This window comes from Chanos chanos, chromosome 15 (genome assembly GCF_902362185.1).
Source record: "Chanos chanos chromosome 15, fChaCha1.1, whole genome shotgun sequence".
NCBI lineage: Eukaryota > Metazoa > Chordata > Actinopteri > Gonorynchiformes > Chanidae > Chanos > Chanos chanos.
Window position 1 is genome coordinate 14,228,234 of NC_044509.1, and position 22,094 is coordinate 14,250,327.

General features: G+C 38.1%; 1 protein-coding gene across 1 annotated transcript in view; it reads left to right on the plus strand.

Moving 5' to 3' along the window:
* The first annotated feature begins 1,562 nt into the window (after positions 1 to 1,562).
* opcml (opioid binding protein/cell adhesion molecule-like) overlaps positions 1,563 to 22,094 on the plus strand; it is a 55,978-nt gene continuing 35,446 nt past the window's right edge. The window contains exon 1 of the mRNA XM_030792239.1: positions 1,563 to 1,720. Within this exon, the coding sequence (XP_030648099.1) occupies positions 1,563 to 1,720 (158 nt within the window). The remainder of the gene's footprint in view (positions 1,721 to 22,094) is intronic.

Here is a 22,094-nt window from a genome sequence, read left to right on the forward strand (position 1 = left end):
CATATTCATTCTGTCATCTTTCAGATGTAGCAATAGAAGACTGATGGTCTCCCGAGGCTGCTTAAGTCTTTTTCTGCTGACGTACACCATCTTTGAGGTTTAGCCTCTCATATACTGCATCATTAAAAACAACCTAATCTGAGTTGATATGGGACATGGATAGAGCAATGGATAAATTCTACTCAGAAGGTTTATATTATGCCTCTAATTGAACATCTTTGTTAATGGGCTTTGCCCTACTGTTGACTCTACATTTTTGCCTCTTGCCTGAAATTAACCCCTAGTCCCCCATGTATGAACTGTACGTCAAAGTAAATAGTGTCCGTTTGAAACGATGCAGTAAGAGGACAATAGACCAAAAAGAAAATGGCTATAAAAACTACATTTGCCTAATGCCAGAATGATGTTTGTTGATCATCAGCAACAATATATGTGGCAAATAACCTAAAACTTCTGATTTGACATATGTAACACAGTACTTGGATTGGCTGGAAAGACACACAATGTAATGAGTAATCTGCGGTTAAAAAGTCATATTTTTGAGAGTTTCACCATTAAGATAAAATTGGATGTTTTTACCATCTATAATTTGGTTGTCCTAAATGTACAGTGTCTAAATCCATCTCTAAATCCGTTTTGTTGTTGTTGTTGTTGTTGTTGTTGTTGTTTGTTTGTTACATAGCCACCAGAACGAACGAAGTTCGTTTAGTCAGCCAAGCATGTATGTACGAAAATGTGAACTCTTTCCTAAAATGTCATCTGTGAATAAGCGAATAGCCTCTGAATTAGTGCCAGCTCACCCAGACAGGGCTTTAGTACACGAGGATAGAAAAAAAATAATAATACAGAATCATATACAGTCTCTCAATCTGGATCATGCTTACCACAAAGGAAAAAAAAGTGTAAACTCATGGGACCGTCATGGCCTTGGTAACTAGCTACGTTGAGTTCCATCACCGCATGCATTTCAGTTGAGTTCAGAGAGATGCTAAGTCTGATGGCCAGTCAGTTTTTCTAACCTACAGGGGGGAGGGAGAGCGCTGCTGTCTGAGCGCATACAGTATCCACTTCGAAGCTAATACCTTGCGTGTGTTTCAAGAACAGGCATCAGAAGAAAATTCTTTGGAGTGAAAGCAGATTAATAATTTGACTGAATTACTGGTGTCGATTCCCTTGTAACTGTTTCGTTTATCCCCCCAAAAAACTGAACTGTCTGAGTACACCGCGCGTGCGAGGCTGATGCATCTTTGAGCGAGCATCTACGCATCTCTTGGAGATTGCACATAGCGTCTGTAAAGCAGAGAAGACAGCAACGTTTTACCAAATCCGCACCTCCTCGTCGCATTTTCTACGTTAACTAGTCGGAAGTTTTCAAAGGCAACTGAAAAACATTGTACTTGGAGGTTTTTGATTGCACCTTGTGTAAATCTGAGATTCGAGACATAGACGGACTCATTGCCACAGCGATATTTTGTCGGAATTGATTTTTGAGCACATTTTTAATCCTCGTTCACGGAGTACTGAACCTTTTTTAGTTGGACGTTTCGGGGCAACGACGGAAAATGGGCATCGCTGGTTATCTTGCACTGCCTTGGAAATGCCTGGTTGTGGTTGCACTAAGACTTCTACTTCTTGTACCTGCAGGAGTGCCAGCTCGAAGTGGGGAATCTTATTTGAAGGACAACATCACCGTCAGACAAGGCGACAGTGCCGTCTTAAAGTAAGTGCAATGCGTTTTTATCTCGCTGCATGTCAAGTTCTGCTGTCATGTGTTAAACTGAACAGGAACGCGTAAATTTCATATACATATGACAGATGAAAGGAATGAGAACGATACATTCAAACGGTCAAGAAGCCCTTCGTTTTTCCACGTCTCTATTTGATCTTACCTAAACCTCAACTAGAAAATAGAAAGTGTGCATGCACTCGAGCTTTATTTGTGAAATAAGATTTCTGATGAAAGGTAAAAGAAAAAAAAAAGTTTGAATTCCGTATAGATCTCTCTCTCTCTCTCTCTCTCTCTCTCTCTCTCTCTCTCTCTCTCCTTCGCACACACAGAGACACACAGACAAACACACACACGCGCACACACACACACACACACACACACACATGCGGGCACGCACAGATATACTGGCAAATCCCCTTCTCTGACTCTACAGACATAAGCCGAGAGTGCACAGGAAGTGGACAATGTGTGTATTCATGGCTTTAGGGACTGAAAGAAAGTGTTTTTGCCAAGAGCACGGCACCAGAAACAGCAAGGTCCTTTTTTGCAGAATAATAGAGTGGGCTGTAGTGGCTACTGTGGATGCTTTTGAGAGCAACTTTTAATGGACATTTTATTTAGTCTAGAACGTGTGTGTATAATGGTGCTATTTGAGGCAGTGGATCTCAATGTTCTTCTTATGTGCTTTCAGAGACTCGTGTACATGTAGGTAATTAAACAATTTGAGTTCCACATACATACATGCATGCACACACCACATACACATACACACACACACACACACACACACACACACACCCCTATAATTTGGAGTGTACATGAAAGTCTAGTCACACAAACACCCCCCCCCCACCCCCCAGTTTTCACCCTATATGGTATCTTTTTTTTTTTTTTTTGGATTTGTCTTTGTGATGTCCCATGCTGTTTCAATAAGATAGGCTACGTGTCTGTGGGAAACAATGTGTTACAGAGCACAGGGGACAAGTCTACCGCTGATTTCACCTCCATGTGACTCAGAGCTTAAACCGAAATGAAAAAGTAAAAGGGATTGAAGAGTCCAGGCCAATGCAAACCCCTGGTCAAGCTTCCCTCGGCTGTCGCCGCTCAGTGCCGCAAAGTAGACCGTGATTATGACAGGACGCCGTTTGCATAGAAATGTAACCATGGCCTTTTCTTCTAATCGCTAGATCATGATCCCGATCTATAGGCACAGGAGTGAATTGAAATAGGATCGTGTTTGCCTTCTGTACGATCTGAGGCCTAAACTCAAGAAGCCTTTTCACGAAGCCTGCCGTCTGAGGAAGAAGAACTGAGCTGGAACCACCAACCAGTCATTTGTGCAAGCTAACGATCGTTATTAAAGGGGGGGGGGGGGGGGGGGATCAGCCTCGGTTGACTTTTGGGGTGGATAATTCAAGATGGGAAACCCATGCATCACTCCAGAGTCACTAACACAACGTGCCGAATCCTTATATATCAGGCTTTTACAGTTGTTTGATTCTGAAGCTGAGGGGTGGAAATATGCAGAGGAAATACTGAAATATAAATACTGTATGCTATGCCCATAAACAAAAGTAGAACTAACCTCTCAGCTTTGTTGTTTAAAACATGTTTTTTTTTTTGATGGATGGACATGATCTTTGTGAGGATGCAGCATCTGTAATGTGGAGCATGCATGGTTCTGTATTTCTCTCCGAGGAGAAGTGGGTGATGAGTGTCCTTGCGTGTTATGAATTGAGATAGGACACACGGCTCGCAGCTCAAAAGTTATGGCTGAAAAATGTTGAATTCTTTTATTGCTTTTGTCATGTTGTGCAGCAGTGGCTTTCGTTCATGACCTGCACGCTCTGATTATTTGATGAGTGTTTCATACCTTAAATATAGCTTACAGAATTCTCAACCATCACCTGTAACTTCTTTTTGTAAAGCATTCTTGCACTGTTTCCTGAGAGACAGTCATGAAAGAAGTTCTGAGCCTTTCAGGGTGCATCATTAATATGTATGAATACGACTGTGGACTAGACCTTACCAGACAAATCATGCATTGCTGTCAATCAGTAAAATGAGCTGATTATCTTCTTGTTTTCTGTGTGGCTGCTATTGAAAAATCACCATGCTGTATTGTAAAAAAAAAAAAAATAATAATATCCTGACATGTTCTTCAGTCTACTCAGCATTTCTGCAAATGTCTGTCGAAATTCTAGCCCTGTTGTATAAACAGGGGGTATTCTTGCTATTTTTTCCCTTCCGTTGATGACTAGCTCTCAGAATCCATCTAGTTAGCCCAAAGTGGTACGATGGTTTTTATTTATTTTATTTATAACCAAAAAAAAAAAAAAAGAAAAGAAAAAAAAAATACTGTGAGTGTGCGATAACAGTTTGGAAGAGTGCACGCCACATGAAATGACTCACATTTTCTGTTGCACATTAACGTCACAAATCAAAATAAGAACGCCTAACACGGCAGACTATAGGCTGTTTGGATCTAAATGGGAATTGTTGTTTTGTGTTTTATGCAGTATTTGCACACCTGGAGATGTGAGATGTTGATTTATATATCCCCCGAAGAAAAGCCATTCCAATAGTGCCAGAGCAAATGGAGTGTGGCAGATTTTAGCCAAGCCAAAAGCCACTTGTTCTGCTCGAAAAAGCAAAGCATTATCAAGTCTGAATGTTTCCCCAGTTTTCCTGAAAAACACACAAAATCATGTCAGTCGCTTGTGTGACTCTTATGGCGTATGTTAGCATGTAAAATAGAACCATGTTTTTGTTGTTGTTGTTGTTGTTGTTGTTTGTTTTCCGTTTTAAAATAATTTTGTCCTTGTCAGTCCACAAACCCTTCTCATTAACTTGGCAGTCGGGATGACGTATGTTAAATTCATGTTTGGCATCTGAGAATCGTTGTGGAATATAGATATATATATTCCCATCTATATATATATATATATATATATATATATATATATATATATTTTCTTATTTGTACAGAATATCCTCTAGTCAGCCTTTGTAAACTGCAGAGATAACTCTAGGCCTTTCCAGCTGACTTTGTCAATTTTATTGAATTTTTTTTTGGATGACTCAATGTTGAGAACAAGGCACAATGCTAAAGAAAACTGTGGCTCCATTGATGAAACCCTGGCTTAATTCATGGAAATTGCTGCAAAAAAAAAATCCTCATAACAACTTCAGATAATTTGGAGACTGATGTCTGTCCTCCTCTGTCCCCATTGTGAGAGAAGAAGCAAAATCCATTCTGCGAAACTGCAGCACGCGGAGAAAGACGGATGCAAAGTAGAATACGTTTATTGGCAAACCAGCATTTTGGTTAGGATGTTATCCATTATGTCCACAACATGCAGTAAATCAAGTACGATTTGTTCTAAGGAATCAGAGAAACTAATCAAATGCCTTAAGCTGGACTCCTCTCATGACCTATAACATTTATCTCATGAAATCTGGTCTTTGAAAACTGAAAACCTCAGATGACCAACACATTTACACGTCCTAGGGGGTCTTGTTATATTAGTGATTGTTGATCACTTACGAATAATATCCCCTGTCATTACAGATCACAGGGACTTTTACAGGGATGACTGCACTGAACCCTTTTAAGTGAAATTAATTGCACGCCGCTGTTTATTTTTTCACAGCTGTTTTTCACGCGTCTCAGATGCAGCTGTATGATAACAAAAATAACAGTGAAGTTCATGTCACCGTTTTTCAGTTTCGTTTGAACATGCAGTTTATAAGTCTCTCTGTACATTTACAACAAAACTATCACCGAACAAGATGTCTGTCAGCGGCTGTTTGGAGTGGATTGTTCTAGGTTTGCGTATTTCTTTGTTTTTCAAAAAGATGAGGCTAGGTTCATGTAACACTCTCACTGAATTTCTGTTTTATGATCATCACTCACTCGACACTGATCTTTGTCATTGAAAACAGAAAACAACATGCTATATATGATATGAATACGAATCCACACATTTATGACAAACACATAATGTGACTTTGGTATATTATTTTAAAATGTACTTTTTTCAAATAAGTGCAAGAAATTCTTGTTTCATAGTAGATATTTCTTAAATCTGCATTTTTACTACAGGATAACTGGGTGAGAAACCGTTATAACCTCCCACTCAGCTCACATTATGATATTCTTACTGACATCCACATTTATTTAAATAAATATATGCCAAGGATCTCATACATTTGACCACATGTGTTTCACAGTAGACCATACAATTATTACAATAGAAGAAGAAATGGTGAGGCATGGGGGAGGTGTCCTGAATGGATTTGTAAGCATCGTGGGAGAAGGTGATTGAAATTTGTGGGCCTAACTTTGGTGAGATCACCTCAGTGCATGTGGAATCCAATTTCCTTTTCTTGGCATTGGAAATAATGAGTGCAATAAACACAGGTTGTTTGCAGCGACCCCTGTGACTCCTTATTAAATTTACAGCTCTCACGCAAAAGCAAGACATGACCTTCCAAGCAGGTCAACGGTACATGTCCATCACATTTTAATTACGCATAGATTTCGCTTTGGTTTGGGAAATAACGTTGAACTAAACGCCGAGAATAAAAGAACAGCCTAAAGAAAAGCTTTGTCAGTATAATTTATCCTACTGAGAGGAGCATAAATACAAGCAGAACAGATATGCAAATTGGCCATGTTTAGAGACAGAGGAGGACCTTATAGTAGGCGCCCCTAATAACATGAATTCATTCACTAGCATATGGAAGCACAGCATTTTGGTGTATGTATTTTTTTTTCCTCTAGACATGCACTGTAAAACAATATTATGCATAAAATCCAGCTGGTTATTAAACATTGACTTGGTACGTAGGTGCAGTATGCTAGTTAGTACTTAAATAGCAGTGTACTTTTGAGATTGTGGGGGGCTCGCGGGGGAGTTTTATATTTCTTGTTCTTGTGTAATTGTGAGGTGAGGTTTTGTATATTCACATTGGTAAGAATAAGAAGTGGATCAAGTGTAAATGTCAGGATGTCAAAATGATAATGCATATTAAAACTAATTGTGAGTCAAAAACAATGTCTTTTAATCTGTTTTTAAGCCTAGCTCTGTATTGTACGGAATGACTCAGATGCAGTTAATTAAAATTAATGTCTTGGACTGACAAAATATTAGAATGAAAGACAATCCTTCAGACACAGCTAGAGCGTTATAATTGATGATGCGGATGTTGAATGTAGCAGTTCCATATGGTATACTGATGTACCAGAATGAAATAAAATGAATACAGCCCAAAATGATGGCATTTTGCCAACCAAACTGGTCTGAAATAAATACATACATACAAACATACCTACATAAATGAACGTTGTAAATTGAATCTGAATAAGAGAAAATGGAACTCTAGTACATTTAGAGAAAATTAGAGAAGGTTGGAACATTTTAACAGTACCTTACGAGATATCTCAATGATTTGCAAAGTGAAAGGTATTCAAGTCCAGCCTCAGTCAGACCTGTTCCATTTGTATCTTCACATGTCATATATCAAGACACACTTGTATTAAACATATCTCAGGCTCTCAGATTAATTACAGCTCCCATGATGGTAACAGTTTTAATAGAATCAGTAACTTGCCAGAAAAAAAAGGTCCTTTTAACATTTCAGATATAACTACAGTTATTAAGAACCCAAATACAAAAAGGAATTTAAATTTTTAAAAAAAAGAGAGAGAGAGAATGAAATGAAAGACTGAGTAAAAAAAAAAAAAAAAACAGCAAGCAAAGGAAGAAACGTGACCATGTTATTGATTGAATTCAAGGTCCCTTTTCTGGCAGCCAAGATGATGAAGTCTTAAGTGGCCACCTCTTTGACCTGTATGTCAGCGTGAAGAATTGCCAAAGCCTCCTCAGAAGTGTGATCTTTCCACATCACCTGCGCGGAAGGCGCAGTTTTTACTTTCCCCGCTGAAAGCACCACACACACCATTGGTCTTATGCTCAAATCTTTGCTTCGAGTGGCACATTAATGCTCCGTATGCTGTCTTCAGAGCAGAATCTAAGCAGAATAAAACGTATGCTAACCTATACCTCATAAAAAAAAAAAATAATAATAAACTACCGGAATATAAAATAAAAATTCCAGTCTTCTCACTTTCCAATGTTCATGATGTTTGTTCGTTGTGCTTCATCGAAAAAGAGGTGGTCTCATTTTGCTAAGAAATCTTTGAAGATTGTACTATATATATTCTTTGACAGAAAATATAGCCGCAGAGCTGGGGAGGTCAACAATGTTGTTCTCCATGGAGTGCATTGCACTCATTTGTCTGCCTAAGGGGTGGCACATTTGTCCTGCAAATAATGGAATGCTTCTAGACCGTGTCGGAACATCTGATAAAATTAGCTCAGAAGCAAGGGCGGGCGTATCCACCTTCATAAGCCTCCAAAAGACACCGTCTTCCAGACTTCAGTGTCAGGCCTTCCTCTTTTCTCTTAATGTAGCACTACACTTTTGTGTCGAATTCCAGACCGCCAAGCATTACTGCACGTGAGTGACGTAAAGTTCTCTTCTTAGCGTAGGCCTGACTGGAAAAGATGAATTTCAAATAGTTCAAGAGAAACATGAAAACTTGGCAGGGCTAAACACTCCAACACTATCATTATTGCTCACGTAATACCATTAAGAAGGTTTCAGTGGGACTTCTGAATTGGATCATAATAGGATCTGAGTCTACTGACTTCTCATAGGACACCATTTGGGGTTTCGGTGACTAAATGTTTGCTGCTGTTTAGACAGCCAGGAAGCTCTACCTCAATCAGTCATGAAATTGGTGTTCCAGAGGAAACTCATTCTCATGGGTCCAGGGCGCATGCAGTTGTATATTCACTGATAGCTGCTTGTAGATTTCTGAAATTGCTCCTTTTTTTATCTCCAGACAGCACTGGGAGAAAAAAAAGCGTGAGTATGTTCAGAGGAAATAAACCATTACAGTGTATGTGTGTGTGTGAGAGAGAGAGAGAGAGAGAGAGAGAGAGAGAGAGAGAGTGTGTGTATGTGTGTGTGTGTGTGTGTGCATGTGTATGAAAGAGACAGAGAAACAGAGAGACAGAGAGAGAGAGAGAGAGAGAGAAAGAGAGAGAAGGGAAAATATGTTAAGAGAGGTGCATTACCTTGTGTATTATTGCCTTTAGCTTCAGACTGTAGCTTTGAGAGGTCACCAGCCTGCTTGGCTCTCTGAGGCTTCCTCAAGAGCGATGTGTATCAAAACCTTGAAGATAGCATCAGTGATGTGTGAAGATAAGCTTGCAGTCAGCAGTAGGCTTCACTGCCTGTTTGGCAGCTCTCAAAATGTCTTGGCTGTGCGATTTTTGCAGGTTTAGCACAGCTCATAAAATTAAATATTCATGCTTAACAGTTAAAAGAAGGCACAAATTGCGTTAGTTTCACCTCACAATAACACATTGTCTCCCAAAGCTGAATTTAGGTGAGGTTTTTTTTGGGTGTTTTTTTTTAATGCATGTGATTGTGTGATGTGCTGAGGTGGTATCCAAGATCTGAATCATTTTATCATCACTCATATGACCTCAGGATCATGTTATATCATGATCTTCCTTTTAGTCGCAAACAGAAGTCACTGTTAACTCCTGGCTTGTTCATGTCTAGATATTTATTGTGAGGTAATCTGCCGTCACATAACCCGAGCTGCCGAGTCATGAGTCTCATGAAAAGACAGCTTGTATACGTCTTTGAAATATGCACACTGGATTCATTTTTTATTCATTTTTATTTGATTTATTTACACAGAAGAGTAGGCATAGAAAAAAAAATACTCATATGCAAAAAGGGGTGGGGAGGTGTGAATAGAAATAGAAACATTATCTAATGACAAGCAAAATGAGCATGAACATTTTTTTGTAAGCTTTTAGAAAATGCCTGCATTGTCATTTGAAAAGAAGAATATGACATAGGTTTGTGGCTTTAATATGCTCATCTGGATATTATATAACGATCTCGTAAGTGGGAAGCAGAGGATGAATACAGAGGAGGAGGAGGCACTGCGTGAATCTACATAACTTGTCAAAGCCATCAGCATCCGAGAGGAGGCTGGAAAAGCCAGCCTGCCTGTTCCGTAGCTAGACGTGCGTTCTGTCCATTTTTAAGCAGCGGTTTTCATCACCAGTTGGTTCTTTCTTTGTCTTATTTGCAGGACATCTCAAGGCTTCCCGCTATTCATTGTCTATTGCATTAGTTTTCAGTATGTGTACATTTGTGACAGAGACTAATGAGTGTGTCTATTTCTATTTAACCCACTATTTGACTGTTTGTGTTCCTTCTTACATATCCAAATGTTTTCTGTGAATGGGTTTTTTTGTTTTTGTTTCCGTGCAGCAGTGGTGAAAATACTTTGGAACATAATTGAATAGAGTACTTCCTAATTTAAGTGAGCCAGATTTTTTATAAGCTCTGGCTCCGTAGCAAGTACAAATCTGATGAGATTTGCAATGGGAAAATGTCTCAATCAATCTGATAGGAGGATATTTGACAAGGAGCATTTGTGCGTGAGCTAGTTTATATGGGCATTGTATAGGGAGTGTTATAAAGCATGGAACACTCGTAATGTGACAGTTTTTGTTACTGACCCTTTTTCAAAGTCACTGCACATGGAAGCAGATAGATCTTTCTACTAGACATGGTTGACTTATTTTCTGCATTAGTGAAGTTATGGTCCAAATTTGGCCTCCATTGTTTTTGTCTTTTTTCGACTGTCTTTGAAGACTCTTAATTTAAACGAGATGCTGGCTGGAAATAGGATAAAATACATCATTTTATTCTCACGAGAGGCAGGAACTTAGTCGAGGCCTCGTCTAAAAATGCCAAATGTGTGTCCAGAATGTACAGTTTGGGTAGAGTTTTCACTTTACTGAATTTAGTGCTTTATTTGGAATTTGGATCCCCCAAAATATGAATTGATGTTCAAGTAATAAAAGAAACACTCTATTAAGTGAGACATATGGGATATTGATATGGAATGCTTCTATGCAGGTTCTGTTCATGAAATATTTAACAGGAAAGTTCACCCTTGTTGATTCATTCTGACAGTTTTCTACTTGTAATTAAATCATCAATATCATTTTTCTTATACATTATTTATGAAAACCAGCATTTGCCAATATCTCTTTTGTTTGTATTATTATATCGGGTACGTCTATCAGTTTGCACTTTACATTCTGTCTAATAAAGATAAACAGTTAAAAATGACATATTGCCCCAACTTCTGTGAAAACAAATTAAAACCATGTACTGCAGAAACACAGAAATGTTTTACTGCCATGTAAAACCTGTACATTTTTAATGACCTGTTGATGACATGGTAAATGCTTCTTTTTTTTTCTTTTTTTTTTTTTAAATTACAGAAAATTTGCGTTTTTGTTAAAAAAAAATCCTAAAAATTGTCAACGGCTCAGACAGAACCAGATGGGTTATAATGAGTCCATATGTCAAAGGGAGTGAATTTATTTTACAGAACATCCCATCATGTTTAGAGCCATGTAAGGGAATGCTGAGTATGCCTAGTCACTTAGTATTTGGGCTCCCAAGGCTAGAGGAAAATATTTTAGTGACTTTGAAATAAAAGTAATATTTACTGCTCATTTGGCAGGAGCTTCAGTGATGAACATAGCTCAACATGCAGAAGAGACTTTGGTCATGTTTCCATGGAAGTTTGAGGAAAAAATATCTTCAGCTAGCATCAGCTGTGGGCGCAAGCACATATTCTTCAACCGTGGCGCCTGTGTAATGGTAAGAAGCAAGGCAAAACACACAGGCTATTCAGAATCAGACCAGCCGATGGACATTTTCAATCCAAAGCATTTGCAAACAGATTCAGAAAGAACAGTCCACTGAAAACACCACAGCAAGGAATGTGATGTTCAGGGTATAATGCATAAAACACTTATTTCACCTGAAAATGCACAGCTATGAGTGACATGGTGTGAAGAACACAGTCAGTGGTTTACTGAGCAGTGGAAGAAATCTTACAGTTATCCACTTCTAGACAAGTGGATGAGTAGATGTGTGGAGCAGGTCTTGTTTCCTATAGTGAAGAGCCCTGGAAGGTTTGATCTGTGGTGCATTTTTCTTGGCATGGATTAGGTCCATTGAAACCCACAGAGGGTGAATGCCTGGTAATGGAAGGCATATTTTCATCTCACTGTGAAGCATTCCTCTATTGATAGGAGTGGTCTCTTCCAGGATGACAATACCCTTGCTCACAGGTCATGAGTTAGCACAGAAAGGAAGCAATGTAAGCCATAATTCCTTGGATGTTTGAGTCACCAGATCTCAGCCAGATCAAATATTTATAAGAGATATGGGAGCACCTTCCACCACCAGCACAAAAAAAAAAAACACAGAATGATCAATTTCCTTGTTGAAGAGTGCCTTCATGTTCTTGCAGGTTCCAGGAGCTTGTAGAATTCGAAATGAGAGTGCATCAAATATGTTATGGTAGGTGGTTGCCCAATCCCCTATTAAGATATTTTATATTTGTGTAATTTTTAGAGAAATTTCGAGAATAATTTGGTTCTTACAGATGTGCTGAGCAATAACCTTGCCGCAAGAACATGGGGAAAAAGCGGCACAGTAAAAATGGCATGATAATTGTACCATCTATGTTCACTCCGAGCATTAGGTTTGTATTTATAAAAGGTGTGAAAATGCCCATCAGGTTCTACTGATGTATCTAATCTGATTTACATAAATATTGACTCAAATATGGAGGCTATTTTCAGAGCAAACGTTCTAAAACAGTTGTGTTTGGTGCTGGACTTTCACAGAATACAAAGCAACTTGTCATGATAGTTCCTCCCAGACTCTGAAATCTAACGCATAACTGCTAATGAAATGCAAGCCAAATCAAAAGTGTGTCTGTGGATTACTCAGACAAATGACTCAGGATTTAAATTGTTAATTAAGAAGGTAAAGGAACTGTTCCATCTGGAAAAGCTCATTCCCTCAACAAGATCATCTCAAATTGGCTCTAAAAGTAAGGCAACCGAGCAATATTTAATGCAGACGCACTTCACTAGCGATTGCAGAGCATCAAAGTTAATTGATGAGGCAGTACATTAGAGACGCTCCTGGCTGCAGTTCCCCTTTACCTCAAACTAGAGCTAGAGCTCATGTAAGTCCTTCAGGAAGAACAGAGGAGCTTTGGCCTTTAAATAAAAGATCTGTTTGTCTGCCTTTAAATTCATCTAATCGATTAGATCTCAGAGTTACTCTCCCTAATCGTCTCACAATGCCAACGCTTAACAGTATTCCGAGCCAAAGGAATTTAGATGGCGCTGATGCCGTGACACTCATTAACGTAACTCATAAATTCCTCCTCGGTCTCAATAATTCCAGTTATTGACAACCGTTGTTGTTTCTGTAGTTTACGCATTCCAGGCCTGTGATTTCAAGAGACGTTGTGAAAAGAAAGTTAACAATGTAGAAAAAAAAAGTACAGATGGAGCAGTTACAGTAGTATCTTTCTATAGTGTTTGTGCAATAGGATAAAGGAGAGCAGGTTCATGTAAGGGTTTGAAATATAGTTGAGAAAGTTTACACAAGAGGAGGTTAATAAATAAAAAAAAAAAACAAAATGTAAGGAATTTGGTTTAGCGCTGTGTCTCCTGATAACTTGTCTTGTATTGTGTTGTAACCTCGCTTCGTCATTTTTTTAAAAAACTTTTTTCTTTTGATGTCTAATGACCAGTAAAAAAAAAAAAAAACAACTTTTTTCATCGTCTGAAGTTGATTTCTTTTTTCCCTCTTGTATCGAATAATTTCCGACAGTGGACAGTAATGTTGTAGTTGGTCAAAATATGTTTGATATGCTTCTTTAATTTGAGCAAATTGCAGAAATCTCCCACATGCAAAACCGTTTAGAAAAGAGATCACAGCATCGTCACATTAGTCATGCTTGTGAGCTACTGCTAATTGAGAAAATAGGGCATGAATGATGCAGTCTAGTCTAATTTTGTGTCGTAAACGCGGACGCCTGAAGTCCATCCATATTAATCAAGGTGAAATTTTGGAAATTGAAAATTTTTAAAAGATGGCTGAACATAACGTAACTGATGGGCTTCATAAACACAGGATGGCATAAGTATGTGAAAAAATTCATCCCACAGAAATATTCTTTGCAAACAAAAAGCGTAATCTGTTAAATCATAGAGCAGTGTAGGCTGGATGTTGCGCATCGTTGAATTATTAGTGTGAGTCTTAATTTGTTGGTATAGCATTTGTTGGTATGTTTTTGGGATTATTTTAAGTTCCAATCAGCTTGGAATTTGTCCCTTCTTTATGTCTGAGAAAGGGCAACATACACATCTTTTAAGCATGAGGCTATAATGCATCAGAAATTTGATGGGCAAAGGAGCCAATATATTGGCATCGACACTGAATTTAAGCAACATAATAACGTTTTGGTGTTATTTTTTTTTCTTTCTTTCTTTCTTTCTTTCTTTCGCTCTTTCTTTCTTTCTCTTTTTTGTTGAAAATTATTTGGATGCAAATGCTGGCTGAACATCAGCTGACAAATGGACTCACCCACTCATCTGTCACCTAAAATTTGACACAGCTGGTCATCACCACCCATACTGCTGTACCTTAAAAATAGCGTCTCTTACAGCAGTACAAAAGGGTGAGTTCTTTTGAATATAATGAAAGTTTACTTTACTATAACGAAAGTTTGTCACACTTCTGTTATCTTATTTTCAGATTATTTGCATTTTTTCATCATTTTCATCATAATTTTCAGCTTAGTTTATCATCTTCATTACTGATTTGGCTTCCAAAAATGAGATAAGTCTTACTTAGGTATCTTTGTGGGTATATGTACACTGTGATATTTGTAATAATCAAAGACAGTGAAGCAATGTTTGAAATGCAATAATAAGCACTAACTGTTATTCAGAAGATCAAAATTAATACAGCTGACAGACTATCACAACTATCAGAAGTAATACAGCTTGACAGAGTTCAGGAAATGCAGTTCGGTAATTACAGATTAAAATGATCCTCCACTAATCTTCTGGTGATTTTACTCTAGTTTAATGCAGAGAGCTTTGTCATTTAATCAAAGTTGTTGGGACAGCCACTGAGGAAAACACACACACACACGCACGCATACACATACACACATACACACATACATATAAACACACACAGACATGTGCATGTAAACTTAAACAAAATTCATTCACAATTTTAGCTCTCAAAACTCATGTGTCATTTGACATTTATACAGCCTCTCTTTATGTCTTTCCATACATTTTTTTTTCTTCCATGGACACTGACGGCTCATAGTCATTCGAGAGAAAATGTTTATAATACACCGTTTCAGTGAAGGGATCTTAACCCCTGTCAACTCTACCTACAACCTGGCTTCTCTTTATTTTCACTTCAAGGTTCAGTGAATCTCTGATAGACCACCGAGAAAGCCCCTGTGTAGGCCAAACACAGTCTGTCAATCTTAAAATAAGAATAAGGTGAAAATTGCATGAGTGTCAGCAAAGAAATTGTCTTTAGCATCTTCTGTGTTTTGACACCTGCCATTAAAGTGTTTGCATCTGAGGAACATTTTGATAATGTCTCGCAGGTTTGCACACAGTTTTGGACATCTCTGGTGTGAGAAAATAGTAATAAAAAAACACTCTTGTATGAAAGGCCAGATTGATATTTATTCACACATTTGTGACAGTCTGGTGACATTAATCATTTTTCTGGTGGTGTCTAGATTGACCACCAGAACAAAGGCTTAGAAAACCAGTGTTCATTTGTAACTATTATACAATGATCATTGTAGTTAATGTGGCTTTAGTGTTGCATTTTTTCAGTTTCAGATTTGATAAATGATATCCACACATACCTTCCATATCCACTAACCTGTATGGGAATACATAGTGGTAAGGTGTACTGTTGGAATTTTCAAGTTACAGAGATGAAGTGTTTTAACTATATATATACACACACACACACACACACACACACACACACATATACATACACATACATATACATACATACATACATATATATATATATATATGTGTGTGTGTGTGCGTGTGTGTGTGTGTGTAAATGCACTGTATATGCACTGTATATATATGCACTGTGCGTATGACTGCAAGTTTATATTTCACCCTTTACCTGTGGGTGTTATCTTTCCTCCGAACTATCAGAGGCCTAGGTTTGCACTCTTTTGGACTGAGATTGACGTTGTCATTCCTGGATCTGTTAAGGGCCACCCTTCCAGTGTAGGGGTCATGACCTTGAGTGTTCCTAGCACCAACGGAACTACCTAGGTTTTCACATTCCATACTCTCTCTTGTTCCTCTTTCTTATTCCTCCTTCAATCCTTGGTATTTCTCCAGCCTCTTGTTTTCCCTCCTTTTGTTAGTTACTGTCACTTGGGATTGTAACAGCTATTACTACTCCTGTTCTCTGCTGCTTATCTATTATCGCTGTATCTTGTTGGTTAGCCATTTCTTATTTATCTGTCTGGATCTGGAAGTCCCACAGTGCCTTATTTCTGTTGTTTTCCACCGTTCTCTGTGGTGCCTCCCATTTGAACGTGGTGGTTTTCAACACATATCCTTTGCAGACAGTCCTGTATATGATGCCTGCCACTTGGTTGTGGCTGTCAGTGTATTTTGTTCCCATTTGAATCTTGCAGTCCTCTACAAGAGGCCAGTTGTCTCAGAAGCTTCTTTGCACAGTTTCCATAATTACTGACCCTCGAGGATGAGCTGTATGTATATATATATATATATATATATATATATATATATATATATATATATACATATATATATATATATATATATATAGTTAAATGTGCCTTGCTCAAGGACTCAGCAGCAGTGGCCAAAGGAAGTGCATAGACATTAGAATCAACAGCCAAAAAACCTCCAGTACCAAGTTATCAGCTAGTACCTCAAGTGGGATTCAAAACCAGTAACCCTCTGGTTCCTGGTGTGGAGCCCCAGACCGCTGAGCCATTACTGCCCAGCTTAATTATGAAGTTCACTTGAGATGAATCACTTTCTTATCCAGGGCTTCCCAAACCTCGTCCTAGAGTGCTGAAGTCCTGCGGTTTTTCACCCTTGCTTCGCAATTTGAGGCCGATTTTTATTCAGGACGCAGGTGTGTGCACTCTTCAGCCAATAAGAGACCACAGTGGTTGGCTGATACGAAAACCAGCAGGATTTTCGGCCCTTCAGGACTGGATTACGGGGAACGTATTCGTAATGCATCGTGGTATATCCTTATATTCTATAATCACTTTGCTAAAGTTCTCGTATGGTGTTGTTTTATTTTGTACAAGTTCATTCCCTTTGGAAATTCTTTACATCCTGTTCAGATCCTTCTGAGGGAAAACTGAGAGGAGACATTATTCAGTAAACACTTTAATGAGGTTAAAAGTGTGATAATAAGTTTCGCAAATTTCACCTCCGTTTCAGCACTTTTGTCCCAACCTGCAATTCCAAGGTTAGAAAACTGATTCTTAGGAGAAATACCTTTATTTCATTTTGACTTCTTAGGCAGATTAGAAGACAATAAACTCTTTAACTCTTTTGTAGTCATATGCAGCATTACCTGAGGCATTAATACAGAATGATAGACTATTAATGTCGTCAGTGTATTTGACTGCTCAAGGGTAAGGCTTGGAGAAGAAACTTATCCTCACTTTAAATGTCCCCTGTAATTAAAATTAACCCGACTCTTTTTGGAGCTTGTCGCCTTTGATTTTTAAATGAGGAATTGCAGGGGCAGATAGAGATTTTTGTTGTGTTTGTGTATGTGTGTGTGTGTGTGAATATGTCTTTATTTGTGACAATACTCAGAATTTGATAGATGTTTCGTACTACGTATGAATGACAGCCATAAAGGTCTTTCAGTACTGGTGGAAAGAGAAGAAAGAAAGGTATGTAGCCATCCAGTTTGTTCATTTTCAATAGCTGACGGATGGCATTTCTCATGGTTACGTTCTTTGTCTCAAAAGCTCCAAGACATCTTTTCACGGGAGGGTCCATATAACACTTGCAAACGCAGACATGTTCTCAAATACAAAGACACTTCTCCCACTCCCTTGCCACAGAGCCTGTGTAACAGTTTGCTACACTCCAATATAAAATTAATTGAAGTCAGAATTTGGGTAATAGTGTGACAGTATGTCAGCAGTCTGCCAGACCATCGCTAATGAGTTAGCATCTAATGCCTGATGAAGGTAAACTTGCTAATTCTACAACCTCATCTGGGTGTCTCAGTAGACTTAAAAATCTTTCCTCCAGTTACCTTGGAAAGGAACAAAAAAAAAACTGATTTAATTCTGGTGTTCTGTGCTCTAATATTGAACAGTCTGTGGCCATGTCATTGAAAACCTTTTTTGACAGCAGTACTTCTCACTCCAATGTCTATGTGTTTGAGCCAAGTTAATCCAACCTGCCTCTGAGAAAATTACAGTCAGAGAGATGTGCATTAGTGGCCAAGTGCCCAGCAACAGCCTCTGCGACAGTGTCTCCAATACAAATTTGACAGAATATGCATAACTAGCCTTGAATGGCCAAAAGATATGCTTCTTTCTCTTCTTTTGCCCATACCTGCAGAGGTTAACAAATTATGTTCAATAAACTGGATGAAAACATGAAGAAATGTAGTTAAAGATACTGAAATTAATTAAAAGACAATAACGCTCTGGATGATCATTATTCTCTTTATTTCTATCTGCAGATGTCATTAATGGTGTGTTTTTCACCTCAACTGTTGCTCCATGTTTACATTTGTAGTCCTTGCATTTTACTGAAGCTGACATATATGTAAGTTGGAATGAGACCCCTTCACCACCTCATTTAGAAGCAATTAGCAACAGGTTTGGCTTTGAAAATTGTGAATGTTACTGCAAAGAAAACCGCAGTGTCATGGTAGAAATTCCCTCTAGGATACAACTTAATCCTGTTTCCTCTGGATGTTCCCAAACAAAGCTGATTTTTTCCCCCCACTACCCCTTACAGAACATTATCGTTTTGCCAAGTATATTCTGTCCTGCACGCCGCTGTTACAGTAAAGGCTCTCACATTAATATGAGGTACACTTAGGGCAAATCTATTCTTGAAATTGATTAATGCTTTATTGTTTTCAGTGACTTGAACTGTGGTTGGCTTTTGATTGCTGAAAAACCCTGAAACACTCCATTGTCCACATCAAGAATCTGTCTGACAGAAAACAAGGCCGCTCTCTGAAAGCTTTCAAAAATCGCTGTTGTCTGAATTCAAAAGAACAACAAAAAAGCCAGATACTCCCTCCCCTTCACTTCCTTCATTTCCTCCTCTCTCTCTCTCTCTCTCTCTCTTTCTCTGTGTTTGTCTTTCTGTTAGTTACAGTTGAGTTCTGGGATGGGTATTTGATGTTTGTCTGAATTATCATAATTTTTATGTAATGCTCTCAGCTGGTTCACTACAATTGACTCTAAGTACATAAACATAAATTAATGTGAAGCTGAAAAAAATGCCTAGACCTTCTTGCTAGTCAGTCTTTAAAGCCAGTCAGATAGGCATTAAATATTTCTTTGAGCGCTCTAAAATAAAATACCTGTGTTTCAAGGATTCTGCTCGGATTACAGATGCGGCAGTATCCAAGGTTTCCTTTTATTGTTAAAACACATACATTTCTATTTAACACTGACCTTTATTTTAGAATCACATTTATATTAAAATTCCTTTAAAAGAGTCTCTTTTGTCCTACTCGCTGCAAAACTGTTAATAATCCATTATCACTATTTAGACTTCATTATCGCTGTTTCTTATCATTAGACTGGATATGTTGCCTTCTTGTATACATATAAAATGATATGATATATTTCATAGTATTATAAACAATCAGTAAATATTTCAGCATTGCCACTGTGGTCTGCAATAGTAATTAAATAGTAATAGTGTCTATTTAGGGTAGTATGGCTTACATTTGTTCCTCTTGGATGACACAACAGTGTGCAAGAGTTATGTGGATTTTTTTTTTTTTCCTAACAGTATTTTTAGACATAATTAAAATTCACTTGTCTGAACTGCTTTCTTTGTTCTTGTTCACCAAACTGCTTGAACCCTGTAGTTGTATGTTGCGATCAATTGCGGTCCTTTTTGACAGAGTGTGGGCAGTCTCATCAAGTCTGTCCAGAAACTGAAATTGTCGAGTCTATCCAGTTACTGAGATTGGCTTTCATTTTGGAAGAACCTCTGTGGGTTTCCAAACAAAACAAACAAACAACAACAACAACCAAAAAACCCATTGTTTTTCTTTTGTTTTGTCAGTTAGTTGTTTGCCACACGGACCTCCTGGTTGGAATCAGACATTTGATATCCCGCCTGTCATTCACCATTTCACCATCGATATCATCTTTCAACACAAACAAGCAACTTGCATGCAACAATATGGCCCATCGCTGCTAGTCTGAGACTCTATTGTCGGTAGATATTCCAGTTCCTGTGGTCTTAATCAGAGCATACAGACACTGTAATACACAGAGACAAAACATCTCTGTACATACAATATGTACCAACACAAGTTCCTCAAACTGAAGAGAAAGCATTTGTCAGCACAGAAAGTGTTTATTGCAGCAGCTGGCTGAGAAGATGAGAGGTGGAAATGACAAAACACAGGGATGAAGATTAATCAAGAGTGCGGGCAAGCGCTTTTACAGCTGAGACAAGGCTGTCACATGTCTCGACATATTCTTCATTCATGACTTCACTCGCAGAGCGTTTTTTAAATTTTTTTTAGCCCTATTTGACAGTATATACAGGTGCTTACTGACTTTGCAGTTTCGTTCTACATTAGCATAATTTTTTCGATGCAGTCTACTTTGAAGATATGTTTTTGAACTTTCGTAAGAATCTGTAGCCGATATTCAACTCTTTTGTCTTTATTTCCACTGCATGTTGCTACTGTTCAACCTTTGGCCACAACCAAGCATTAGTAGGCTATAATTTCAGAACTGATGGTTGTGCTTCTACTGTTTGTCAGCATAATTTGATATGAAGAAGTTAGTTTCGAATCAAACTGTTAGACTGTGGTGAGTTGAAATACTGCAGGATTCCCACTGATTTCTCTGGCAGTTAGGTCAGGAGCCGCAAAGTACTAATACCTTTGATCTCGTTTAGCTCTGAGGTTTAATACGGTGTTAACAATCATCTCTCACACATTAATTTAATTGCTATGCGTATTCTTCTAGCGCAATGATATAATAGCGTGTTTGAAGAAGATTATCATAAATTGCCCCAACTGCACAACATCTATCCACAAACGATGTGACGGTGATGACTCACAAGTTAAACTTAACTTTCCTGCCGAAGTTATGTATGTATTTTTAGTTGTTAATCCGGGGGAGAACTCTATCTAGCTTGTTATCATGTATCACAATCCTATCAGTGCCCATAGATAAAGAAGAATTGAATCCTGTTGATGATGGGCAGGTGTATCAGAGCTCCATCAGTTTATCTCCGGTCCTCCACTCTCACCATGGGAACCTGTTTCTATTCATTGCAGATGCTGGCTGTAATTCTGCCTCTGTCATGCGTATCAGGGACATTTTCAGCCTTTCGATTGGAAAAACAGAATAGACCACGCTGAAGGGGAATGCGCGTGAAATAATGCAAATTTCTAAAGGTAGACAATATCAACAATGTCATTCCTGAATGAGAGAGCAGACCTTGACAGCCATCAAATTCATTCGCAAAAACTAATTAACAACAAATTTGAATTAGGCTAGTATGTTTTTGTTCCCTTTACAAAGGTTTCTCAATTTTAATCTGAAAGAAAATGACAGATGTTAAAGGTACATTTGCTTTTGGCATCAGCAACCTTTGTAACTTGTATGTTAATTGTTTTTTTGATTTTGAAAAGGAGTCTTCTTTCCAGACACAGACTTCAAAAAGTGTTCATCATTTTGTGAAACTTGAAGTGTACACATTTGATACATGATTTTCTAGATGATTAATTATTAATTTCTTTATTACAAAAAATACATTTTCAGAGAATAAGAATATACATTTAAAGCACTTCCTGAAAACTTCAAACAGTTTTCAGATTCTGACAAAACTTTAAAGCGTGCATACATTGGTACAAGTATGCTCTGATAAGATATCACTGATTATAGCAGTTTGAAATGCCACAAAAATTCACCGTCACAGTAAAATTCAAGCAACACGTCCAAAAAATCATTCTGAAAACTGTGACCTAATATCTGACTGGTTTCATTTCCATGGGTAGAAAGTGCATCTGCTTTGAAAAATCACTGCAACTTAGCACTCAAACGAAATTCCCCGAACATCAGGTTTTTCTGGAA